Below are 25,652 nucleotides of genomic sequence, written 5' to 3' on the forward strand. Positions count from 1 at the left end.
GGCTCAGGCTGACTTTCATCGGCAATTATTAACAATAGGGTGAAACTACAAGGGTGAATTGGAAGAATTAATACAAGGATAGAAGCGACACATTGGTTGATCTACAAGGGCCAAAAGATTGCTCCCAAACAAATTTTGAGGGTGAAAAAGAAAGCGAAAGGCTCTCGAAGACACCATCCATGGTAGCTCAGCTCCCAGTCCTCGCAAGCCCAAAGGCCTGTAGAGAACTGCAGCTGGGCTACTAGACTTCGACATGTATTGTGGAAAGTGTTTTTTTTTTATAAAAAAATTAAAAAATATATTACGATAATTTTTTAATTTTTTTAGTAAACCAAAAGCAGAAGCTAGCTACCAGAAAACACACTTCCCTCAAAAACCCATTGTTTATTCTTCCACTGCTTCTCTAACGTCTACTCTATTCAAATAGTATCACAAACTCCAACGTCAATTCTATTCAAATAGCATTCACAGGAGACTTAAATGCGGACATATGAGTTAAAACCTATTGGTTCTTGTATTTTGCTTTCAACAAAAAAATTTATTTTTATTTTGTTTTTAAATTAATTATTTTTTAAAATATTTTTAAATCATTTTAATGTATTAATTTCAAAAATAATTTTTAAAAAATACAAATAGTATTTTAATATATTTTTAAATAAAAAATACTTCAAAAAACAATAAATATCATTCTCAGAAACACCCCTAACAACTACTTCATTAAAAGCTCATGATTTCACAAGTATATAACAACAATTGATAAGTAATGCATATCCATGCGAATTTTCAACAAAGAGTTTGGTAGAGACTGCGACAGAGGTTGGTCCAAGCACAGCTTCCCTTTAGGAGACTTCAATCAAACTGTCACGTGGAGACACGTATCCTCCACTCAGAAATCCTAGGATTAGTTGGCGATGAGTATTAACAAGTTAGGGGCACATCGACACCGATACCGCAACTAATAAGGCATAATATAATGCACGTCAAGATATAAAAAAAGGCAACAACTCACCAACAATCAGTTTTACAAATGATTGGGAACCATATGCGACGTGAAAATGCAACTAAATGGAAAGCCTTGAAATGCATCCACCCTCTGGTTTTGGCTCTGGATTGGCTATCATAGTGCAATTGAGACAATCCCTGATGTAGGGGGAAAAAAATAGACGAAAAGAGACAAGCAAAGGAAACCAAATACTCACCAGCCGTTCTAACCAGATTATGTGCTTCAAGAACTTCAATCGCAGAGAGGTTCAATCAGCTACGAGTTTTGGGATGAAGAGAACCTCAAGTAAAGTCTTGGTCATTAGCCATGTTCAAGACAACAAATTTTTTTATTAAAAACTAAAGATTGGGTGGCAATTCAGTCTTGAACAGAGACCTTAACTTCCATTGAACCTTGAATTACAGTATGGCACAACCAAAAGAGGGATTATAGAATAGAATAAAATACATTCAATATCATGGGCAAGGGGAAAATGAAGCTAATATACACAATCTGAGCTTGCTGATATAAATGCACAGCAAAACTGATAGGGAAAACCCACCCAATCCCGTCAAACAAGGCCTAAGAAACATTTTCTCCCTGAAGCCTGTCCCAACTCAAGAAGAAAATGAAAGCATTGCTGATAACTGAAGGAAAACAAAATCTATATCTAGTAATAAAGAAGAACAAAGACCAAGCCATCATCTATAACAGTCACTCAACAGATTACATAGAATTAAAGAAATGCAGCAATTTTTATCCTGGAATAATGGATCCAAAAGTTTAGCACAGAATGCACCGATGCAAAAAAGTCCTAATTGACTACATTAGAAGGACAATAACGCCAAAAGACTACATATGAAAAGTTTATAGAATAAAACATCCTTGAGCTTTTTGATGGTAGGCATCTACAGCTCAAGGAACCCTTTATCCAAATATAAAGCAAGAGATCAAGCAGAAAGGGAAAACAGGCTGCCAGTAATTGGTTTTACTCAACATTGCTTCAGACCTTTGCAGAGCAGATAGCTAGAGTAAACACATTGAACTGCTAAAAGATTTATGAACAAACGAAAAATGCACGGATAGAAGCAGTGGGGCAGGTACATTTTCCATGTACTGCCAGAAAGAAATGCATTCCAACCAGCAAATAACATTACAAAGTAACCCACAAAGATGTCCACAAACCAGCACAAACGAAGACTTACACACTGGAGCCAACAAAGGAATCCTCGCCAATCAACTAGGACTATAAAGTTCCTTAGACTGCAAAGATGTCCTCCTATCATGACCTGAATCATTTTTATCAATAAAGGACACCTAACAAGACAAAGCAGCCATACTTAAACCAGGACTCATGGATAGAAAGAGAAGAATCATACTTGATTACATAAACAATCACTTCAGTCCATGGCTCTTAGATCTTATCAAGCTTCTCTGCCTTGACAACTGGGTTGGCTTTAGCAATAGCATCCCGAGCAGCATTCCGATAATCAAAGGGACAGTCATGCTTATCAGAGTAGCGATGAATTGCACAGAACAGGTTTCCACATCTACAACCGAACCCTGTTAAACCAACACGCTTTCGGCAAGAGGTACACCTACTGGGTCCCTCTTTTGGCTTCATCTCAGAAGGCTTGCTTGAAGCTGCACTTGATGGTTCTGTAGAGATGATTTTCACCTCTACTGGTGCAGACTGTACATCAACAGCAACAGCAACGACAGGTTCTTTTCCATTTCCGCTAGAGTTGCCATTCACAATGCTCTCGATGGATGATGCTGCCAATTGAGCCTGTTGCTGCTTCAGGATTATGTCCTTATGGCACTTGGAGCACATGTTCATTGTAGCAGCACTTCCAAAGAAGCCGCAGTTATTGATGCAGAGGATGGGGCCCTCTGGAGCCTGGCATCCAGTCTCATCATGAGACTCCATCTTCTCAAAAGTCCTGCAGGAAAATCACCTTGAAATACAGCCACAGCACACAAGAAAACACAACATCCCATTCATGCTCTGCCAGACTGATGCTAATTTTCATAGAATATAAGCACAATCCTTCATGTACTAACTGAGCAAATGCATACTTTGGTTCAAACACTCAGATAGGATGTCCAACTTCCTAATAACAAGTACACAAGCAAATAGCTAAAAAAGAGAAACAAGGGCATGCAAAAAGAGCAGCTAACTTTTACCTACACCATCAAGGCGCCCTAGTTCACAAGTAATTGACGTTTCCACACAGACGAAAGACAACAGTGCCTACACCCTAACTTCTATTCCTGAAATTGTCACATGCCCACACCACACGAAGGAGCCAGAGTCGAGAAAGGAGATGAGATTCATATGCATTAACATTAAAGTGAGTTTAAGCAGCTAGAAAAGTCATGCCACGCCTCCTCATGCAAGAGAAATAAAAGAGGGAATTTTTCATTCAACGCGCACCCTCCCCGTCCTCAACTTCCCAACCAAGAGCCATATTATCTGCTGCTCTTTTTGACTCAAACCAAGTACAATCAAACCTTCCCAGCTTCTGTGTACTCCTGATTACCTAAAATGGAACCTATCTATCACTTTGAAGAATTGTTACTCGTCAAAATTTAAACAAAAACAATCATTTCACCTTATAACATGACACCCCAGATACCCAAAACAGCATCTAAGCCGATCAATATCTGTAAAAACTGCATAGATAGACATAAAACACTAACTAGTCAATAAATCATTGAAAAATCACTACAAAACATGCATAGATAGACATAAAACACTCAGTTTCACAATTAATACACAGAATTCAGTATTTAGAAGCCATAATTTGCAAAAAAAAAAATCATTTAAATTAATTAATCAGGATTCCCTTTCATTTAATTTCTCATCAAGTTTGATTCAGACATAAATAATAAAACAAATATAAAAAAAAAATCCACTAACCTGTATGATAATTTTGGCCGATCTAACAAAATCGAACAAAAAAGAATTCAAAATTCAAATTTAAAAAGCAACCTTAACTAAATCAATAAATCTAGAAGAGGACAAGAAAAAATAATCAGAGACAACCTTACCCTAATCGGGGAGATAGAATCAATCGTATTTGATTATCGAAGAAATCGAGAAGAGAGGGAGAGGGAGACTGGGTTATTTTTCAGGGAGAGGGAGAGGGAGAGGGAGACTGGGTTATTTTTCGGTGGTGTTTGTTTTTGATATTCTTAACATTTATATTACTATTTGTTTGTCGATATAAATTTAGGGCTAATAGTGTTATTTGATCCTTTTGCTCTCGAAATTATCTTGGTTTGGTACTTTTATCATTTTTTGTCCAAATACCATCACTCTCGTTATTTGATTATTTTTACCTTTTAAAAATATTTTAAAAATATTTTTTATTTTAAATTAATATTTTATTATTATTTTTAGATTATTTTAATATGCTAATATTAAAAATAATTTTTAAAAAATAAAAAAAATATTTTAATATATTTTTAAATAAAATATATTTTGAAAAGTAACCTTAACCCTTGTGCTTATTTAATATAATATATGTGATTGTTTTTAAATTATTTTTTATATAAAAATATATTTTTTTGTTTTTTAAAATATATTTTTGATATTAAAATAATTAAAAAACAGTAAAAATAAAAAAAATAAAATTTTAAAAAATATACAGTTGACTATGTTTCCAGACACTTTCTATAAATAATATCGAGCTATTGAAATAATCAAATAAGCTACCTTATACCCAGGATTGTATAAAAAATAAGACATGTAGTCATCAAAACAGCCTCGAAAGATTTTGAGTTTTTTTTTTTTGGTTCAGTTACCTAACAATTCAATTAAATATGTTTGATTATTGATCTCTTCAATCTTGCCATCAACTTCACGTCTTCACCCTTTAAATTTCTCTGTGTATATTGTGAAATTCGACCACATCGCAGCTAAAAAATGGCTATAGTAATTATTGACTAAACAATCATGTTTTAACACAGTAAAAAGTCTCGGAAGTTTAAAAATAAGAGCTCGGGGTTATTTTGAGTTGATCTTAAATGGTTATAATTTCATATTTTTATATTTTTTTAGTTTGATTATAGGTCACTAAATCCCTCTAATTATCAAAAAAATAATGGCGATAATAAATAAAAGCTGGATTTAAAACAAGAGAAGTCATCGAAACTAGTAGGATGATGTCAGGATTGAAGAAGATAGAAATGGAAGGGTAATATTGGGATAAAACATAGAAGATGGCTAAAATAAGACAACTTCGGTAGGTGAAGGCTCGGAAGCACCATTTATCTCCTAATATTTATATCTCTGTTCTTTATTTGAGAATTAAGACTATTGAATACTTTTCCTCGGCCACCAAACGCCTTCCACAGAGTCGGTAAAATTCGACTAATCACCCTCTAAAAGGTTTTTATTTACTCCTCTTGCCATTATTGATTTCGAATTTACTTTTCATCTATTCGTCATGTATTGGACCGACCTGTCTCGGAGAGCTCGTGGGTTCGGCAAGCGAAGTCGAATTGGCTTTGTCTTCGAATATTTTTATTTTATATCAGGGATTTTTTTCCCTTTTAAATCTTGGAATTATTAAAAATAATTATTATTTCAAGTGACGAATTTGGCACGTTCATCATGATTCTTTATGGTAATCGGAAGAATTTTAAGTTTCCAGATCCTGAATTAATTGTCGAAAAAGAAAAGCTTCAGCTGCAGATTATACCATGAATTATCAGTAATGTCATTCTTTCGTTGTCACCCTCCAACTTTTTTCTCCATGTCAGCTTTTAACCTATTCAACAAATTATGGATAAAATAACTATGATTAATTTAAATCAATTTATACATGAATTAATATACTGGTAAAAAATTATTACATGTTATAGAAAATGCATGAAATTATAGGAAATGGTGATAAAAAAAAAAAAAATTTGCATGTCGGTCGGATAGGAGAATCATCTATTTATTGAAGGTGTGTGCCACAAATTTTAGAAAGGATTAGGGTGTTTAAAAAAGCTAGATAATATAAATATCATAAAAAAAATATTGAATCAACAAATTTTAAAAATAAATATTATAGGTTGGATAGCAGGTCAAGTTTTTTAAACTTGATCAACCCAATCTAATTTATATATTTTATAATTATTTTATTTTTATATTTGATAATTTATTAATTAAGAATTTATTTTTATTTTATTTAAAAATATTTTAACTTTAAATTACTCTCGGTTGATTTTCAAATAAATTTATTTAACATGATAAAAAAATAGCTTACCTTTTTGTTGGAGGGAATGAATAGCTAAAATTTAATAACAATGCAAAATTAAATTTAAAATTTTTTAAAAACACAAAATCAACAAAACTTTTAACCTACAAAACAAAACAAGGTAACATAAAGTAAATAAAAGGAGCCTAAAATCCCTTGAAACCCCAAAACTAACAAGGAAGAGAAGAACATGCATGAAATGGCCTCCAATTCAAAACGTCATCTGCGCTCAACAGCCGACTACCATCGATACCCTTTTCCAAAGCTGTGCCAACTCCTCCTATCGCAGTCATAATCCATAGGCCCTCTATACTAGCTCCCCTCGTCGATCGCCCAAAATTGCCTTAAAGCAACACGACGTTGAACGAGAGGGAGAAAATTTGACATCCACCACGGTGGAGCAACACTTCTCATTCTTCAACTCCTTGTAGCTGACTCCATCTTTCCCAGCCACCCATCGATCCAGAGCATATTAAGAGACAATGAAAAAGGAGATCACAAGCTCTTTCCAGAGTAGACATGCATTCATCGCATGGCAAGTTCCTGGGAAGAGGAGATTTTGCCTTCTTAAAAAACATCCATCCGCACAAAACAACCCCCAGCTCATGGAATCCAAGTCCACTACTGAAACGCAACACATAACACAATCTTCTCCATCTCCCAAACACATCCCAAGTCCATTTCTTGGAGGAGCGTGCTGCGCTGTGTTTCAAGTCACAAAAAACATAAAGCATAAAATTATGTTTTTTCCCGACTTGCGACGCAGCAAACCGTGTACACAAATGGAATCCAAATAGATTTATCCAAAATATTAGCATCTCAAGTTCAGGCTATTATTATTCTTCTGTGTTTATTTTTTCTTTATTTTTTTAAATGCTTTTTAATGTTTCTATGTACTAATATTGAAATAAATTTAAAAAATAAAAAAATATTATTTTAATATATTTTAAAATAAAAAACTGCTGAATAACAATCTCTCGTAATTCTAAATATGCCTTTAAAGATAAATAGATTTATTTAAAATATCCAGGAGTATTCGCTTTAAAAACCTTAATTTTCTATGCATAAAATTAGATGGAGAATATCTTCGTTGGGAAAAAAAATGTACGCGTTAATTGATCACGAGGGGAGCCAACAAATTAGAAAATTCAGGCGGGAAATTGAGCAAGGGGGCGGGAATTAATCCCAATAACATCTTTTAAAAAAGAAACAAACCCCTCTCTTCCGTTGTTTTCACTCTTTCTCAAGCCATTTTGCACACAAAATTGAAAGCTAAAATGGGAAGGAAAGGGAAGAAAACTAGGGTTTCTCGTCAGGAAGAAGAAGAAATTGAATCCGAAGTAGAAGAAGAGGAACAGCAAGAACATATGACTCAATCCTCTGCAAACGAGAAGAGTCTGTACGAGGTAATGAAACATTTACATCCTGTTTGGCTGGTTAATGATGTTTAGGCCTTATATTTGACATTAGATCTGTTGTTTTTTCTCTCTCGTTATTTCTTAAATTTTTCATATGGGTTTTTCTGGGTTTTTGTTTTATTTGTGCTCTGGTTGCAGTTTGGCTCAAATTCTATTGAATGCTTGTATATGGTCTAAATGGTAAATTAGGGTTTCTTGTTTTTGCTGCAACTCTGTTGATTCTTGATTGGATAACTTACAATGGCATTATTACAAATGTTGAATTGGTGAAGCTGCGGTATGTAAATCGGAGTTGGGGAATATGTTTAAGAGTAGGGAGAAGACATTCTTAATCCTACTGAATTGTTTCATTAAAATATATTTTTAATATTCTCGCCTTGTTTTGCTTTGTGATTCAATTAGCTCTGTAATTTGTAATGAAGTGAGATAACCAAATGACAACCCACTTGTTGTAGGTTCTTGGTGTTGAGAAGGCAGCATCTCAGCAGGAAATAAAGAAAGCGTACTATAAGTTGGCCTTGAGACTCCATCCTGATAAAAATCCTGGTGATGAGGTAATTTGTTTCGGTTCCAGATTTTTCTTATTTGTCTTTATTTTTCAGTAATAATTCTTTATGAAATGTCATTTTGTCTTCAAATAGGATGCCAAGGAGAAATTTCAGCTATTGCAAAAGGTGATATCAATTCTTGGTGATGAGGAAAAAAGGGCAGTCTATGATCAGACTGGCTGTGTTGATGATGCTGTAAGTGCTTCCTGTTTTTGTTTTTAGTTATTTTTATAAGGATTAACGAGTCTAGGATTACAGGACACACTCTGGGTGCAAAATTTGCTGTATATACTTTATAGGATTTGATTTTGAGGGCAGAAAGAGTCTGCCATTGCTTGTAAAAAAACTTCCGAGTTTTTTTTTTCTTCTTATTAATGTGAAAGGAACAAAAATTAATTTATTACATTGCTCTGAAAATAAAAATGAATGATTTACTTTTTTGGGGAATCGAAATGTTCTCTTTTTTTTTCAAGCATTGTGAACCTCATTGCTTCTTTTCTTGTTGATCAGGACCTTGCAGGGGATGTTGTTCAGAATTTGAAGGATTTTTTCAGAACTTTTTACAAAAAGGTCATAATATCTGGTCCTGCATGTTTCCTGTTTTCATATACTATTATTTTGGCTTTCCAATAGCTTGAGTTGACACCGGGCTTCAAATTCAGGTCACTGAAGCTGATATTGAAGAATTTGAAGCAAATTATAGAGGATCTGATTCAGAGAAAAAGGATTTGATTGACCTCTATAAGGAGTGGCAGGGCAACATGAGCAGGTACTGTAGTTTCAGACTTTTATCCCTGGCTTTCTAGTTTCAATTGAACTTCCTTTTTGCGGACTTTATAGTATGATATTGGACATTTACCCCCTGTTTTCAGGCTCTTCTGCTCAATGCTTTGCTCTGATCCTAAGCTCGATTCACACCGATTCAAGGACATTCTGGATGAGGCAATATCTGCAGGTAACAGATTACACTAAACGCTGTAAGATAGGTGGTCAGCAAATGTTCCATCTATGCATTTCCATGGGTTAAAATCTTTGTGACTGTTTTTATACCTTTACATGAAAACTGGGAATCTGAGACCACATGGCTTGTTGGTTCCATCTTGAGATTATCATATCTTGATTAAATCTGATTCCATATCTTTAGCTTAAAAATGGGAAGCTGAGACCACATGGCTTGTTAGCTTCCATGACATTTTTTTTTCACTTTTGTAGGGGAAGTGAAGAGAACCAAAGCCTACCAGAAATGGGCAAAACGAATATCTGAAACAAAACCGCCCACTAACCCTTTAAAAAGGAGGGAGAAGTGAGTATTCTAGGATATGTTTTTTTTTCATATTTCAATAAGCGGCCCATAAATATTTTAATATTGTGTTTTATCTTTTGCAGGTCGAAAAAGGAGCCAGAAGCAGATCTATTTGCAATCATATCTGAGCGCCAGAGTAAGAGGAAGAACCAGGTGACTTCCTTTCTCTCGTCCCTGGAGTCCAAATATGGCGGGAGAAATGCAAGTTCAGAGCCTACTGAAGAAGAATTTGAAGCAATACAGAAGAAAATGGAAAGCCGCCGTAAGGGCTCCAAGAAGTCGAATCAAAAGTAACTTTATTGTGATAGTGTTTTAAAGCAGAACTTGTTTTTGTACAAATGTTTCTTACTGTGAGCCCTAGATGCAAATGTCTTTGTTCTAGTTATTTCAATGAATGGGATTGCCCGGTGTGTGCATTTAAGGGCCCTTCTTGATAACATTTTGGATGCCGTATCTCTTACTTCAGGTTTTGGCTGTAAAATCTGGATCCAGTCAAAGGCTTGCATGGGCTTCTTTTTTTTTTAAACTCCGCGTTGCATGTCTTTAACTTGCATAAAGCCAGTGCTAACTTGGATAATGCAAGATGTAAACCGTGACCTCAGCCGTCCTCGTTTCTCCAAGGTATTTTTTGAAGGAATCCAAAGGCACCTCCGGTCTTGGCCTTTGAGCCTTGGCTGGATAACCCATGCATCTGGGCGTGGTTATTCGGGAAGCTGGAGATTGCTCCAAACAGAATTAAGAAAAAAAACTAAAAGAGAGACATTTCATGTGCATTGTGACAGGATACACTATGGATTTGCACAAAGTTCTCTCTTCTTTTTTATTCAAAGTTTTTGGTCATTTGAATTTTTTTTTTCCCGTTGTATTTTGGGATTGGAGTTTGTTATTTGTTTTGTTTGGCTTGTTATTTGTTATATATGATGTTAAGAAATAGAATTAACTCTTGATTGATGCTTGATTTAGTTGAATTTAACAAAATTAAATTGAATTAAAACAATTATAGCTATGGGGTAGAATTTCAACACCACAAGTATTAAAAGAGCAAACATCAAGGATTGCATTGCATGGGTAAAGGAGAGATTAATCTATTTTTTTGTTATTTGATTTATTTTTTTTAATTTAATTTTTTAATATTGAGTTTTTTTTGTTAGACTTGACTATTTGTTTTTTTCATTGCTTAGATATGAGGATTTTATGATAATGATAAAAAATTTCAACATGTGATTGATGTGATGTTTGATTTTACAAAATAAAATTTTATTTTATTAATCCAAAATAATTAAAGCTTTGAGATATTAAATTTAATACTTAAATTGGAAATGATGGGCAGGACAATATGGCTGGTGTGTGTGGAATGAGGCCATAGTCACATGATAATGCGTGCAACTTTCTCTACTGTTGAAATATCACCTTTCATGGTGGCTTCGGACGCAGCTCTCTAAGAGTTTTCGGGTTCCATAATGTATGTTGATAGAGGAGCAATGGTGAGGCTTTGATGTTTTTCTTCCTTTCCATCTCTTATTTTTTTGGCATTCGTGTTGATTTGTCAAAATTAAAATCTATCTTATCATTTTATTTTATAATTATTATTTTTAATTTTAGATGATGTTTTATATTTAATTTTTTTAATTTAATTCTTTAATATTAAATTAATTAAAAATTAAATTTAATATTTTTTTTCTAATAAAATAATTATGTTCTTATAAACTGAAGTCGCGAGGTTGAAATGTTAACTCAATTTAATATTGGTTTTTTTTTTAGGTCATTTTTTTACCTTGATTTTCTTCTTCAATTTTATCCTCATTGAAAATTAAGTTTTATAATTTATTTTTATTTTTTTAATAAGTTATGAATTTTGGGTAATCTTGTTTTTGTGATATAAGCCACGAGTTTTTCTAAATTGACTTAATTTTTTTTTAATTTTTTTAATTTTATTTTTTAATATTATGTTAAATATATTAAATATATGATTTAGTTTTATGGTTTTTTCTATTTTGCTTTTTATTAGGCTATTCCGTTAGCATAATCCGGGTTGTGGGGTCTCGTGGACTTTCTATGCTTTAGCTGTTTTTTTTTTGTTTTTTATTAATTAATTTATTTTGATTTAATCATTTTACATTGAGTTTGTTAAAAATTAAATATTATTTTTTTATTTTCTATTTACAGGGCTCTCTTTTCCTCACAACTCATGACACAAATTCAATATATTAACTCATGTTGATCTTGATTGTTATTTTTTTATTTTAAATTTTAACATTGAATGTGATAAACATTGAAGCATTATAATGTTTTTTCTTTTCAACAAGTATTTTTTCTGTAAATGTCATCATGATAATTTTTTTTTAATTCAATCAATTTGTTATCAATATCTTTATTTTATCATAAAATTGAATGAAACAAGCTTATTACATCATTTGGGTCTATAATACGGTAGTGAATTTCTCTTAATTTTTTAAACATGTCCCTAATTTTTAATATTTTTTATATTAAAAAAAATTGATCTAATTGGCAATAAAATATATGCTAGCAATGTAGTATTGGCTGGATTGAATGGAAAGCAATTTATCTCGATTTCATACCAAACAATCATTGATTTTTCAGCTGCAGCTTCTTTTCCTGATTCGGCCAGGTTAGTGTGAACTGTCGATAAATAACGAGACAAACTTGAACCATGTATTGCGTATGGGCTACTGCTAGGAAAAGTGCTAAGCTTGAAAAATAAAGAAGACCCTATCTAACTGGGACTTGTATGGACCTCTCTTGAAATTTTACTTCATTTGTGGAGTTGGGGATAATCACGGAGCCCAGCAGACATTTGTTACCCTTTGTAGCTGTCGAACTTCATCACGCATATGCTGATTCAGATCTTGTTTTCTGCAGATAGAAGCGATGTCTTAGCTGATTCTTTGCACGAGGAGCAATTCGACAATTTCTTTTTCTTTACATTTTTAGCAGCAAGATCACCATTCACGCTATATTGACACCATACCTCGTTGCTCGACACAAAAGCTTAGGTCATTCTTCCTGTTGGATATTAAAGTTTGGGGTCCATTATTTTCCTAAACTAAAGCAACAGAATAACTTTCATCCAAGCTTCACACATATTGCATCCTCTGGTCCACCGACCCAGCTGCTCAGTCGGTGAAGATCTGGCCACAAACTTGGTCTTCATCGAATATTTGAGTCTGTAATTCATTTTTCTTACTTAAATGAGGTCCCAACTAAAGTTTTTCCAAACCCCATGTACATACCCGAAGATGGATATGGTAAAGTACTTTATTGGTTCAAAAACAAAAATTTAGGATATTCATCATGTGCCCTTAAAGCCAAAAACCCACATGAACAACAACACAATAATTATGCAATTTTCTAGTAGGTGCACACAGATAATCTCCAAAACCAAAACTAATTTCAGATTATACAAGACATTTTTGTACTAAAATTAAGATTCAAGGATGGTGACTTCACAACTGCATGCTGGGAAACATTCCCCTGAGGCACGAGTGATCTTTCATGAACCTGAAAATGCAAGCAAAGCCTTCGCCTTTTTCTTTGGTCTACCATGCCTGTCACCGATGCCCTTGTTGTTATTATTCCCTCTTTCATTTTCTATTTGGTAGATAGATAAAAGTATATATATATATAAATGTGCTACACATTACTCGAGTGTGTTTGTGCGTGTCCCTCCACCTTACCCTCTAATCCCTTCTTTCTATGCTTTTAATAAGCCATCAAGTCTTTGATTGAGCTTGCTTAGTGATTTGATTTTTTATTTTAATTTTCGTGGCTGAGGTTTGAAAAACTAAATTAGAAAAAATTATCAATTAAAATCTTTTCATAGTTAGTATTTAAAAATATAGATTTTAGTTTTTGATAGGATGAATAAATTATATTAATTATCTAAACATTTTCAAACAAAATGTAGTTTCAACCGTACTGATCATTCGACTTAACGGACTCTTTGTCTTTCAATCAAGTTGTGTTGGGCAAACTCATAATTACGGAATGTGGCTTTACTCTACTTTTTTACTGTTCCTTTACCTATAAGGCCCATCCACTCACTCTCTATGGTTGCTTCAATAGTCTCTAGTCTCATCTTTTCAGCATCAGTTCCACTCATCTAGCAACTAATTAACACTGTCTATTCCACAACTAGCTGCCAGTATTAGCCTTTTCTCTTCAAAGATTGCATCCTTTTCTTCTCTTGTGAGGTAAAATTATTAACATAGAATTTAGCCATAAAACCCCAAGATTTCTTTGTGTTAGGATTTGTGAATTTTCTTTTAATTCGGCTTATTATGGAGCTATGACTCATTTATCTTGTGTGGCTTTCTGGGTTTTTGCTGAAGGTTCTAATGGAGGCAGATGCTGCTGAAGTGAAGGCAAAGATGGAAGACTATGAAATTATTGAGCAGATTGGAAGAGGACCTTTTGGTTCTGCTTTTCTTGTTCTTCATAAAACTGAAAAAAAGAAGTAAGAAATTCAGTTTTCTTGTAATTTTATTCTGGGGTTTCTGTTCTTAGCTCTATGGATCTTTTGCATATAACTAGAGTAATCCACTTGATTAATCCTATTAAATTTTCATTTCCATATTAGCATCCAAAAATTGATCCTTGGCATTGAAGAAGATGAACTAGTTTTGGTATTTGTTATTGGTAATGTTAATTTGATTTTTCAATTCAAAGCATAAATTTTCTTGATCGAAATTGCGGGTTTGGCTTAGCAGTGGTAGGTAGTGGTTGTGTCGGCACGATCCTTTGTCTGCTAGCAGTCACTGTCTTTATCTAAATAGTTGATCTTTTAGTTTTTTTTTTTTGCTTTTCCTTAGGTATGTGTTGAAGAAGATTCGGTTGGCCAAGCAGACAGAGAAGTTTAAGCGCACAGCTCATCAGGAGGTCACCTTCACTTTTTTACTCTCTTTTTTTCCCTGCAGGAGGGAATTTGGAATATTTAATGTTAATAAGGAATTAGCTTTCGGATATTTTTCGAGTTATTGCTTAAGAAATTTGTTGCAAAGTTGTCATTTGATTCATTTTACTCATTAGGAGCCTGGAAAAATAACTAGTATATTCATGGTGTTCTGGTTTACTTGTCTTAATATCTACTTTAAGCTACTTAATCATGACAGAATGTGTTAGAAGTACTGGTATTCTTTTGTATAACCTTGTAAACAAATTTTAAATGTTGTCGCTTTTCATTTGCACTAGTTGCTGTTGTGGAAATACTAGTCAAATTGTGGAAACTTTTTCTCCATGTAAATTTTAAAAGATTCAATGATGATTATGATTATAATCACAACTTTCATTTTTCAGCCAAAGCATAAAATACTAAATGTTGGTTGAAATGTACTGCAGATGAACTTGATTGCGAAGCTAAATAACCCTTACATTGTGGAGTACAAGGATTCTTGGGTAGACAAGGTAACACATCATTTCTGAATGTTTTTATGTATAATGTCATGGTAATTATGAGCTTTGAGACTAACATTGAGTCAGAATACCTCCCCCCTCCCCCCCCCCTCCAACTTTTGCGCCTACAAAAAAATCTTATGTTTATTTTTCCCTATGCTATGCAGGGAAACTGTGTATGCATAGTAACAGGCTACTGTGAAGGAGGAGACATGTAAGTTTATGTGAAAGCTTGTATCATTGTCCTGGATGGGATAAAAGACGGAATTTAAATATATATTTCTGATCAGACACTTAAGAAATGAAATCCTGATCTAGAAAATTGACATGTAAAATATTCGCATTAGAAGATAATACAAGAGTAAAGCTAGAAGTTAAATACAGTGTTAGAATACTTTATGAATGGCTGAATGAAAAGCTCATTCCTTTTCTTTCCCTCCAACCAGGGCTGCAATTATAAAGAAGGCCAGAGGAATATTTTTCCCAGAGGAGGTAATCGTTAAGGTTTTTCAAGTGCTTCAAGTTTATTGATTATTAGCTTCACGTTATCAACATTGTTCTTCTGTTTTGTTGTCCAGAAACTCTGCAAGTGGTTGGCTCAATTGTTGCTAGCTGTGGACTACTTGCATTCTAACCGTGTCCTTCACAGAGATCTAAAGGTATACTTACTCTCACCCATGTGATGAAAGAAAGATTATAAATGGTTTTGCTGCTGACATGAACTCCCTGACTGACTTGCTGAATTCCAGTGTTCCAACATATTCCTTACAAAGGAAAATGACATTCGCCTTGGTATGTAAGCCAAAAGAAATACTAGTCAGAAGGATTTTCTTCTTCATCGAGTCTGGATTTTAAATCTTCTTTCTTTTTAAGAGTAGTATATCTTGTGTGGCATGAACAGGTGACTTTGGACTTGCAAAGCTTCTCAACACAGAAGACCTTGCTTCTTCGGTATGGACTTGATTACATCTCCAGTATATTACTAATTTACTTTGTTTTAACTTGTCAATTGAAATTACACCCCTGATTTCAAACTGTTACAACTTTTCTTCTCAACTCAGATAGTGTTTGGGTACCATTTAGGGTCCCAGTACAAAATCCTAAGAGCTGGTGTTTGAACTACTTGTCTTGAAATGGTTCTTTTCATCTTTCTGTTTTCTATGCCTTTGCATGTCACTTAGGTAGTTGGTACCCCTAATTACATGTGTCCCGAGCTCCTAGCAGATATACCTTATGGCTACAAATCAGACATATGGTCACTTGGTAAGAAATCTGGAAGCGTGTTTTTGAATTTATCAAATTTATTTCTGCACTGGCAATAAGATATATCTGATGTTTCAGGATGCTGTATGTTCGAAATTGCAGCACATCAACCAGCATTTAGAGCTCCTGTAAGTACAGGTCTTATCTTCTGATATGAATGTAGCATAAATATAATTTGGTTACCAGCATAGCACCTGCAATTTACTTTAGTATGAACTTCAAAGTACGATAAATAAATAGTAACTTGAACAGGATATGGCTGGACTTATCAACAAAATAAACAGATCCTGCATTTCTCCTCTTCCAATTGTGTATTCCTCCTCGCTGTAAGTGCTCTCTTTCCCAACTTTGTCTTAAATTCCATTTATCTACTCTTAACACCCGTAATAATAGTCATGCTGTATCTTTCTTCTCCTGAATACCCATGCGTGTATCATTGTAACTTTAGTGGTCTGAATGTATAAGATGATTCTCTTGGTCAATATATAAGAGATGAGTTCCATGCCACAGGAAACAAATTATTAAGAGCATGCTGAGGAAGAACCCAGAACACAGACCAACGGTAAGTTTGACTGATCCAAGTTTTTATTGTGTTAATTTAAACACCACAATCCATTCTTATATCTTCATGCTTTGACATAATAGGCTGCAGAATTATTGAGGCATCCACATTTGCAACCACATCTCCTCCGTTGCCGCAATGCATCTTCAGTTTTTCTTCCAATATATCCCATAAGCAACTCAAAGGAGAAAACCAGAAGAAAATCATTGCCTGCCAAACTCAGTGTTGGCAAAGACAACAGAGACAAGAACGTTGGTGCATCAAAGCAGCCAGAATATGAATATCCATTTGAGAGAAATGCTGAAGCACAACGAAGCAATTTACCTCAGAATGACAAGCCAACATCAATGTCTAGCACAGAATACAGCCTGGAAAACAAGACGGTTGATCCTGCAAGCTGTTCAGTGGAAGTATCTGATGGTCCTAAAGACAGCTCCACTGATTCTGAAACAAGTGTTTGCAATGGAGAGAAGCAAGCAGATTATAGCAGTCCACCTCAAAAGGATGGCACAGAAATTGAGTCTACCTCAGAAAGCATCCCAAATTCTCAGCATGAAGCAGATTGTAGCGGTCCACCTCAAAAGGATGGCACTGAAATTGAGTCTACCTCTGAGAGCATACCTAATTCTCAGCATGAAGAAGAAGAACCCAGTGCTGTGCGTTTTCAAGATTTGCAAGAGGTTGATGTCAAAATTGTGACCTCAAAGGATCAAGCAACATTTTGCAGCGGACAATTTCCTGAAGAAGTTCAAACAGAGTGGAAGGGTGATACAGTAGATGAAACCAGGAAACTGGAAATGCCTAGTCTGAGTTGTGCCAATCATGATGCCGCCTCTGATGATAAAAGCCCACCATCAACTGTAAATGAACCTTATGCAGAGGCCTTACAGAAACCAGAAAGTCCTGATGTATACACAGAAAGTACTCATATAGAGTACTTTTCATCTGAAAGTAATGATGTGCTTCCATGTAAAGATGAAATACAAGCAAAACCAGAAAACAACAATTGCTCCATGGACACAGAGAAAGATGATATTCATGCAATGACTGATGCACAATTGCTGAGTAAACTTGCTGCACTGACAGGCGATGAAGCCAAGAGCGAGTGGGAGAATCCAAGTCAACAAAGAGCTGATGCTCTAGAGTCTTTGCTAGAGCTATGTGCACGGCTACTTAAACAGGAAAAGATCGATGAGCTTGCTGGTGTGCTAAAGCCATTTGGAGAAGAAATGGTCTCATCCAGAGAAACAGCAATCTGGTTGACAAAAAGCCTCATGTCTCAACAAAAACTTAATGAAGGGACCTGATATTTGAGGTGATTACAACTAATTTATTCATTGTTGTGAGAAAAATGTACCTAGTTAATTGTGTTTGACATATAGTGTGTTTTTCCAGAGTGTTGTTTGATTGGAGAGTACTACTTGAAACATTTTTACGGATTGTTTTAGTGCTGGCTTTGATGGAAATAAACTCCTGAGAAAAGAAAATAGCATCTTTACAATTTGGAGAACTATGTTGTCAAGTGGGTCAGAAGGCACCAAATGATCAAATGGCTAAACCTAAATTAATGCAGATGCTCTGAAGCAAGTTTCCATTGCACGTAGTCTCTGCTAAAGAACGCATCATTTTGTAAGCAATCAAATAGATTAGTGTTCTGCTCGTCCATATATGCGGATGGACCTTTGAATTGAAAGAATTCAATGATCCTTTGAACTAAATATTGTCCCTTAAATTGTATGCTTTATTGCAGTATGGGGCGGGCCTGTTATTTTTGTGCCTTTTCTTTTCTTTTCCTTCTTTTTAAAAAAGAAGAAAAATGCAACGCATCAATCACAACTAATACACAGAAATGGAGCAGGAAAAAGATCTGTAACAAATTGATCAAATTATATATAAACAGAGAATAATCTTAACCGCCTTTGTTACATAAAACAACCATTTTCCCCACCCCCTCCTTCAAAGATACTTGTTTATTCACTCCCTTTCCTGTATGAAGAGCTTACTGCAAATAAGAGGCAAAGAATGACACAAGGGAAGCCCCAATCAAGGATCCAACAACAGGCAAGGTTGCAGACGCTCCACTGGTAGGGGAGGGAGCAGGAGCTGAGATCTCATCAGCTGCCAAGGCTGCACTCATGGAGGCAGCGACGATGAGGACAGCGCAGGAGATCTTCTTCAATTCCATAATGCAAAATGCAAGAGTGATGCTAGCTGCCTCGACTTGCCTGGGAGATGAAGAAAGGGTCTTGATTCGTTTTGCTTTATGCAGGTCCGAGTGGTTTCAAATGGTAGTGAATGCGTATTTATAAGGAGCACTGAGGCTATTTTAAGGAAGAACATGGTTAATGTTTGTTTTGCAATGATTGGTCTTGCACGTTGCCAGGATTCACAAGGTATATAGCTGGCACAGCAGTCTGATGTTTACTTGTAATAGCTTTGCGGTGAAGAAAATTTTGGCAGCAAATTGGCCTGTTTTTTCAGCACAAATTATTAAACAGTTCATACACCACATCCTAGTTAAGCTGGTTAAGTTGTTTTAATAGGTAAATAATTGGAGGTTTGGGTTATATGCCGGAATTTTAAATCATGACTCATTAATTTAAGGCATGTTTTAGACTAATTTGAAGCACTTGGAAAGGTAACCTCGACAATATTTTTTTAATAAAAAATATATTATCTTAGGTTTTTAATTTTTTTTTGTCTAAAACAAAAACATAATATTGAATTAAAAATTAAAAAAAATAATAGATTTGAATTAATCATTCAATGATTGCTCTGACGCACCAAGGGCTTTAGGGTGGCTGGATAAAATATTTTATTTCCTTCTCTCATTTTTATCCGTCCATCACTTAGATTTCCGAATATTTTTAAAAACAACCCGGTCTAGAAAAACGCCGTCGTGTAATTTGAGATGGAGCTGCCATCAATATAATAATTGAGGATAAGATTTTATCGTGTATTTTTATTTAGAAAGTGGACAATCATTTAGGTCTCCCAAAAAGGAAATATGGATTAACAAAGTGAGATGAGCTATGATTTGATCTCCTAACCTACTCCAAAGATTTCTAGATTTTTAAAGTTTTTTTATTTAAAAATATATTAAAATAATATATATTTTTTATTTTTTAAAATTTATTTTTTACATTAATATATTAAAATAATCCAAACACATCGGAATGTTTTAACAACAATACATTAAAATAATTTAAATATATAAAAAAATAAAAATAAAATTAATCTTTTTATAAGAAATAATGTCAAAAAAAATTAATCTTTTTATAAGAAATAATGTCACAGTAAAAAACAACCACGCAGTAGAATTTACACCATTTAAACTTTAACCATTTTTTGATCTTGATCTTCTACTATAATGATCGTTTACCTGTATTTTGGTTTTCACATGATGAACACAATCAAAGCCGACATGCCACCTTTCTTTTTTATTGACATGTCAACTCCCCTCACCTAGATTTACCGACAGTGCCTTCTCATCATTGCACCGCCTGCACTCCAAGATCCTAAAGGAAATAGAGAGTTAATCTTTATTGGAGTAATTTTCTTTATAATAGTAGAAAGACATTCATGAGGTTGAACTTTGTTAACCTAATGTATCTTGAGATTCAAGAACTAACTACACTAACCTGGTCGATGCACACAGACTATCTACATTTACGAGGAATTGACTCTGTTCAATTCAAACCAGATATAACTACTGTTTACCATCTAAGCCAGCACAAAATTTCTTGTAAAACACTACTCCTATTAGAATAAAAACCTGTTTATTTTAATATATTTCTGAAAAAAACATTTTAAAAAATAATTATGAACATTCTTTCAAAAATCCAACAGTAAATATCTTGCCTGCTCCATGTCTTATAGTATGAGATGGGCCAAGAAAATGTTTGGTGATTGACCCACGGTCCAAATCAAAACCCCACCGTTTCTTATTACGCCACGGCTATTTAGCTGGCGACAGAGAGTTTCCACCTCTTTAGACTCGGGAGAAACAAGAAAAGAAAGAAGTTAAACCTGTGGCACAGAGGAGGAGGCGCCCTGTGGTGTGGCCAATGCCCTCCTGCCACGGTCGCTTAGCTAGGAATTTTATTTATTTTTTGGTAGAATGGAACATTTTTAGGGACCAAAAGGCAACCCTTCACCTTAACGGTCCCCACAAGCCGTAACCAGAAAGGCATACTCATACTTACGAGATCACAAACTATGCTCAAAAATTGAAAGAACATATGGCCTGAACTATATAAGTACCCTCGTAGATTCCATAGTTTCATCATCCATGCCCGTTGCCTCATCACACGCATTAACCCCAGCATTAGTACTTAATCCATCAGCCCCCTTGTAGATTTTTGTCTCTAGATTTCGGTGATAAGCGATTATGGCACAGTTTGGTGGTTCATTTGTTCACATTGTGATGGCCATGGTGGTTGTGGCATTGTTGCATAGTTGTGGAATGATGGCACAGATCATTGCTCCTACACCAGCAATGGACGCTGGAGCTGGGCTTGAGTTGCCGGTTTCCATGGCTTTCATCTATTCTTCAATGATATTATCTCTCCTTGCTTTTATGTTGCAGTAATTCTTACAGTTTTTGGGGGTGCTAAGATCATTCCTTTCTTGGGATATATATACATAGAGAGGTTGTATGCGAGGTGGAGATGATATTTGTGGTTGCTGGGTTTGATTTTTTTTTTTTTTGGTATTCATTTGACATGGTTCTTGTTATTTTAGTAATGTGATTGTAGTATACGTACTGTATTTGGTGGTGTTGGACATCGTAAATAAAGAGATACCCGTTTTTCTTTTTTGATAAACTTGAAGTATGATTTGAGTTGGGAATGCATTTCCTATTTATGTTTGTTGTTATTCTTAATTTGTAGATGAAAATTTAGGGTTCACACAACCGGATTGATAAATATATCCTTAGAATGCATTATTATTTCAGATTTTAATTCAAGAGAACATTACAAGGAAAACTCTGTTTTTAAATTCAGCAGGAAGCTAAAGTACGCAAGAACTAAGTTGCTGTGAATCATGGATGGCCACAGTTCCAAGATCCCACCAAAATACTAAAATTTTTGGGTTTTTTTAAAAGAAAATTATCCAATAAACTATACCCATTTTCAAATAAATAAATTGCCAACCCTATTACCTGAAAAGCTTCATGGGCTTGGATCCACTTGACCATAATAATTAGTCTCATTTTCTCATTCTCGATAATGGATGTGTCGTCCCACTGTTTTTTTATTATAAAATGTCCCTATCTTCTTCCGTGATATTTGCCAAAGTATCTTATTTTGCTGAAATATTTTCTACGTGTGTTAGTTTACTAAAAAAATTTCAAAATATGTTAGGAATGTAATTTATTCTTAGGCCACCCATATGTTGCAACGTGTAATGTGCATCACTTTCACACGTATACAAACAACAGCTGTTACTCGCTGAACGTTGCCAACCAAATTCTAATTTTTTAGTGTTTTTTCGGAGTATTTTGGTAAGCACATTAAAAAAAATTATTTTATAAAATAATATAAATATAAAAATATTTAAAAAATAAACCCAACTAAAAATATTGCAATTGGCATTTGCAACACATGAATCACAAATACCACCTTAACTTTATTTTTATATATTTTATTTGCAACATAATCTAATAAAAACATTATAGGATAAGTTATTCTACCATCAACTCCCTAGAAACAAATCAGCAATTCACATAATCATAAATAACTAGTTTTTCAATATCAAAACATAATTTACATAAAAAATTTAAATTAATAATTACCACAACATGATATTTTATTAAAAATTAAATTAATTATATATATTCATAATTCTCATAATATATAATAATCCGTAACTATATTTAATAATCTCTTTAACTAATAAAAAGATCTAAAGAACTTGTAAATGGACTTCAAGCACCCATATGTAACTATATTTATTAATTATTTAACTTGTCAAACTTAAAAATAAATTTATAATAAAAAATAAATAATATTTCAATTTCATATATAAGTTTGGATTGCTCATGAATATACATGCATTTCAGTTAATAGATAAGTTTGGATTGCTCATGAATATACATGAAATGATCATGGATGACCAACATTCTCAACACTTTTATAATAATCTCCTTTTTTTTATAAATATATATTTACGCTAACCCTTCTCAACCTTTTGAATTCTACTGGTACATAAATTAAGCATATAGTATTGTTCACAATATATCTAATCTCATTTCTTATTGACATCTTCACGTATAAAAAAACTATAGCGGACAATGTTGGACTCTAGAAAAAAAGAAAAATTATAAGAGAACGTGCAGGAAAATAGCGGATAAATTGTGCCGACCATCACAAAATATGACAAGACAGCCCACATTACTTGGAAAGTTCATTGGGCTTTGAATCCGTCGTACCTTAAGCCGTGGGTTTGAACATTGAAGTCACCCCTGTGTGAAGAACCTCCCTCCCGACATGCACCTACCAAACAAAAAAGACTTCCCATCTGCTACAACGTGGAGACAACAATGCGGCGCCGCCCCCACCGTCCCAAACTTGGTAGAGTAGGATTGTTCAGGACTGTGATCGGTTTTTAAAATATATTTTATTTAAAATTTATTTTTTATTTTAGTATGTTAAAATCATATAAAAATATAAATTTAAAATAAAAAATATTTTTAAAACGTAAAAGTATACCAACTCTGTCCATGTCCAGTCTGTATACCTTTCATACACATAAACACAGCTGTTTTTCTGAAGGATTAAATTATTCTGATTCTCAATCCTTTCTTTTCTGTCGACGAGAGGGTTTCTTCTGCTTTTTTTTTTTTTTTAGATGTGTAATGATGAATTTATTCTAGTATCGAATATTGCTTTTTACGTTTCTCCCGGTAATTCATTTCATTAATATCGTTAAACATTCCGACGCTACCGAATAAGAAAGATAATAAAATTTGTTATAAATGGATAATAGCACTATATTTATAATGATAATTTTAAAATACTTAATTTTATTGATTAACATCTCACTTATTAAAAGATTATTATAATTCTTTATATAAAAAAATCTTAAAAAATCCCATTAATACCAAATTTTAAGGACTCAAGTCATGGTATCATGGTTATTGCCATTGATTAATAGAGTGTATGTATAGAGATAACAACAATAGCAGTGTTAACACCGAGTGCATACATTTTATCAAATAATGCAAATTTTATTTGAAAATATAATTATGATTATTTTTTAAAATATTTTTTGTACTGAAATATATTAAAATAATTTTTTTATTTTTTAAAAATTATTTTTAAAATTAGTATACCAAAACTATTTAAAATATAAAAAGTTCAATTTTAATAAAAACTAAAAATTAATTTTTTTAAAAAAATATAATTTACACTGCTTTCCAAACATTGCTTTTTATTCGAAACAGGAAACACTGTACCATCTTATTTTATGCCATCCATTTATAGATAGGAGGCGTTTTTCTTTCTAACATGATTCGTGTGCATTAACATTTTCAAAACCCTAGCAACCATAATTAATGTACGTAGATCTTGCCATCTACCATAATTTAGCTCTAACAATTCAGCAAAGTGTTTCTAAAAGAACCTCGTTGGTGAAGCTTAAGTGATCTTTATTGGATTTCATTTTTTATCTATTCATTTTTATCTATTCTAACCTCGAGGGAGCTAAATCCATTAGTAATAATTAGCTAGCCTAGGCTAAACTTCACTGCAGGGCCGGACTAAAATGAGTTTTAGTATTAAGATGAAATTAAAAAATTAACATAAAAAACTTATTATTATAAATATATAACCACGCTAATTAAGATTGAGTTAACATAAAATAATAAATATTTTATTATTATTATTATTTTAAAAAACTATTATTATTACTATCATCATCATCATTATCATTATTATTATTAATATTATTTTCAATACTAATATTTCTATTATTATTATTATTACTATCTGTATTATTATTATCACCACTATAACTAATTTAATTATTATTATTATTGTCATCAATATTATTATTATTTTCATAACTATTTTTTATTTCATTACCATCATTATCATTACTATTTTCATAACTAACATTATTATTATTATTATTATCACTATTATTATCATTATTATTATTGTTGTTGTTGTTATTGAAAAAATAAAAATCATGAACTTGATCTGAAGGATAAAATTCAAAACTATAAAAACTTTGATAAAAAAACCAAGAAAAACAATAAAAAAGAAAAAGAAAAGGGACCAAATAAATATCACTATTATTATTATTGAAAAAATTAAAATCATAAACTTGATTTGAAGAACAAAATTCAAAGCCATTAGAACTTTGTCAAAAGAAAAATAAATTAAACTAAAAGTAGAAGGATCAAATTGAAAATCATTATATATACAAATTAGAAATCAATGGTTAAATTGAAAACACATAAAATTTTAACAAAAAAATAAACTAAAAGGACTGAATTTAAAATATCAATAGCACTAAGGACCATAATGTATTTATTGGAGTATAAGTGAGAAATGAAGGGGGCAAAAAAGAAAAAATAAGGAATATGACTATATGGTGGAATCCTATTTTTTACCGCTAGAAATGTTATTCGTGTTGTTTAAAAGACACAACGTCTCTCACTATTTAACACGTGTATAGCAGGTGCTAACAATTTTTTTAATTAAAAATATTTTTTTAATGATAAATTATAATACTAAACCCATGCAAGCCAATAATTGGCAAAAATACTGGAACTAAAAGACTTTAATACTCCGACCAATACATTAAATTTATTGGGTCCAAAAGCATATTTGAAATTTAACTATATATATCAAAAGCTAAAAATATCTTTATGTCCTTACACAAAACAATTGATTTTTTTTACTCTT

The 25,652-nt window shown here is 33.1% G+C and overlaps 3 protein-coding genes across 13 annotated transcripts; 2 read left to right on the top strand and 1 right to left on the bottom strand.

Annotated features, from left to right (window-relative positions):
• Positions 1 to 2,065: 2,065 nt before the first annotated feature.
• LOC105122728 (zinc finger A20 and AN1 domain-containing stress-associated protein 8-like) lies at positions 2,066 to 6,663 on the bottom strand. 11 transcript variants are annotated; one of them, XM_011022006.1, is made up of 5 exons: positions 4,119 to 4,250; positions 4,037 to 4,085; positions 3,906 to 3,927; positions 3,598 to 3,658; positions 2,066 to 2,925 (listed from the first exon to the last, which is right to left on the bottom strand). In XM_011022006.1, the coding sequence occupies exon 5, from the start codon at positions 2,910 to 2,912 to the stop codon at positions 2,397 to 2,399; it is 516 nt and encodes a 171-aa protein (XP_011020308.1). In that variant the 5' UTR covers positions 2,913 to 2,925; positions 3,598 to 3,658; positions 3,906 to 3,927; positions 4,037 to 4,085; positions 4,119 to 4,250; the 3' UTR covers positions 2,066 to 2,396. The 11 variants fall into 11 exon arrangements, with proteins under 11 accessions (XP_011020308.1, XP_011020309.1, XP_011020312.1 ...); XM_011022007.1 differs by lacking the exon at positions 3,906 to 3,927; XM_011022010.1 differs by lacking the exon at positions 3,906 to 3,927 and having other exon boundaries at positions 4,032 to 4,085.
• A 656-nt stretch (positions 6,664 to 7,319) lies between these two features.
• Positions 7,320 to 10,023, top strand: LOC105122729 (chaperone protein dnaJ 6-like). The gene is made up of 8 exons (XM_011022014.1): positions 7,320 to 7,640; positions 8,108 to 8,206; positions 8,294 to 8,395; positions 8,711 to 8,770; positions 8,863 to 8,969; positions 9,073 to 9,155; positions 9,413 to 9,503; positions 9,587 to 10,023. Exons 1-8 carry the CDS (start codon positions 7,512 to 7,514, stop codon positions 9,795 to 9,797), a joined length of 882 nt encoding a protein of 293 aa, XP_011020316.1. The 5' UTR covers positions 7,320 to 7,511; the 3' UTR covers positions 9,798 to 10,023.
• A 3,341-nt stretch (positions 10,024 to 13,364) lies between these two features.
• LOC105122730 (serine/threonine-protein kinase Nek6-like) lies at positions 13,365 to 18,309 on the top strand. Its single transcript, XM_011022015.1, has 14 exons — positions 13,365 to 13,714; positions 13,853 to 13,977; positions 14,333 to 14,399; positions 14,859 to 14,924; positions 15,080 to 15,126; positions 15,359 to 15,404; positions 15,491 to 15,571; positions 15,662 to 15,704; positions 15,814 to 15,863; positions 16,094 to 16,175; positions 16,254 to 16,303; positions 16,428 to 16,501; positions 16,686 to 16,737; positions 16,821 to 18,309. Exons 2-14 carry the CDS (start codon positions 13,859 to 13,861, stop codon positions 18,042 to 18,044), a joined length of 2,001 nt encoding a protein of 666 aa, XP_011020317.1. The 5' UTR covers positions 13,365 to 13,714; positions 13,853 to 13,858; the 3' UTR covers positions 18,045 to 18,309.
• The last annotated feature ends 7,343 nt before the right edge of the window (positions 18,310 to 25,652 follow it).

Source organism: Populus euphratica, unplaced genomic scaffold, assembly GCF_000495115.2.
Source record: "Populus euphratica unplaced genomic scaffold, PopEup_1.0 scaffold20.1, whole genome shotgun sequence".
Classification (NCBI taxonomy): Eukaryota; Viridiplantae; Streptophyta; class Magnoliopsida; order Malpighiales; family Salicaceae; genus Populus; species Populus euphratica.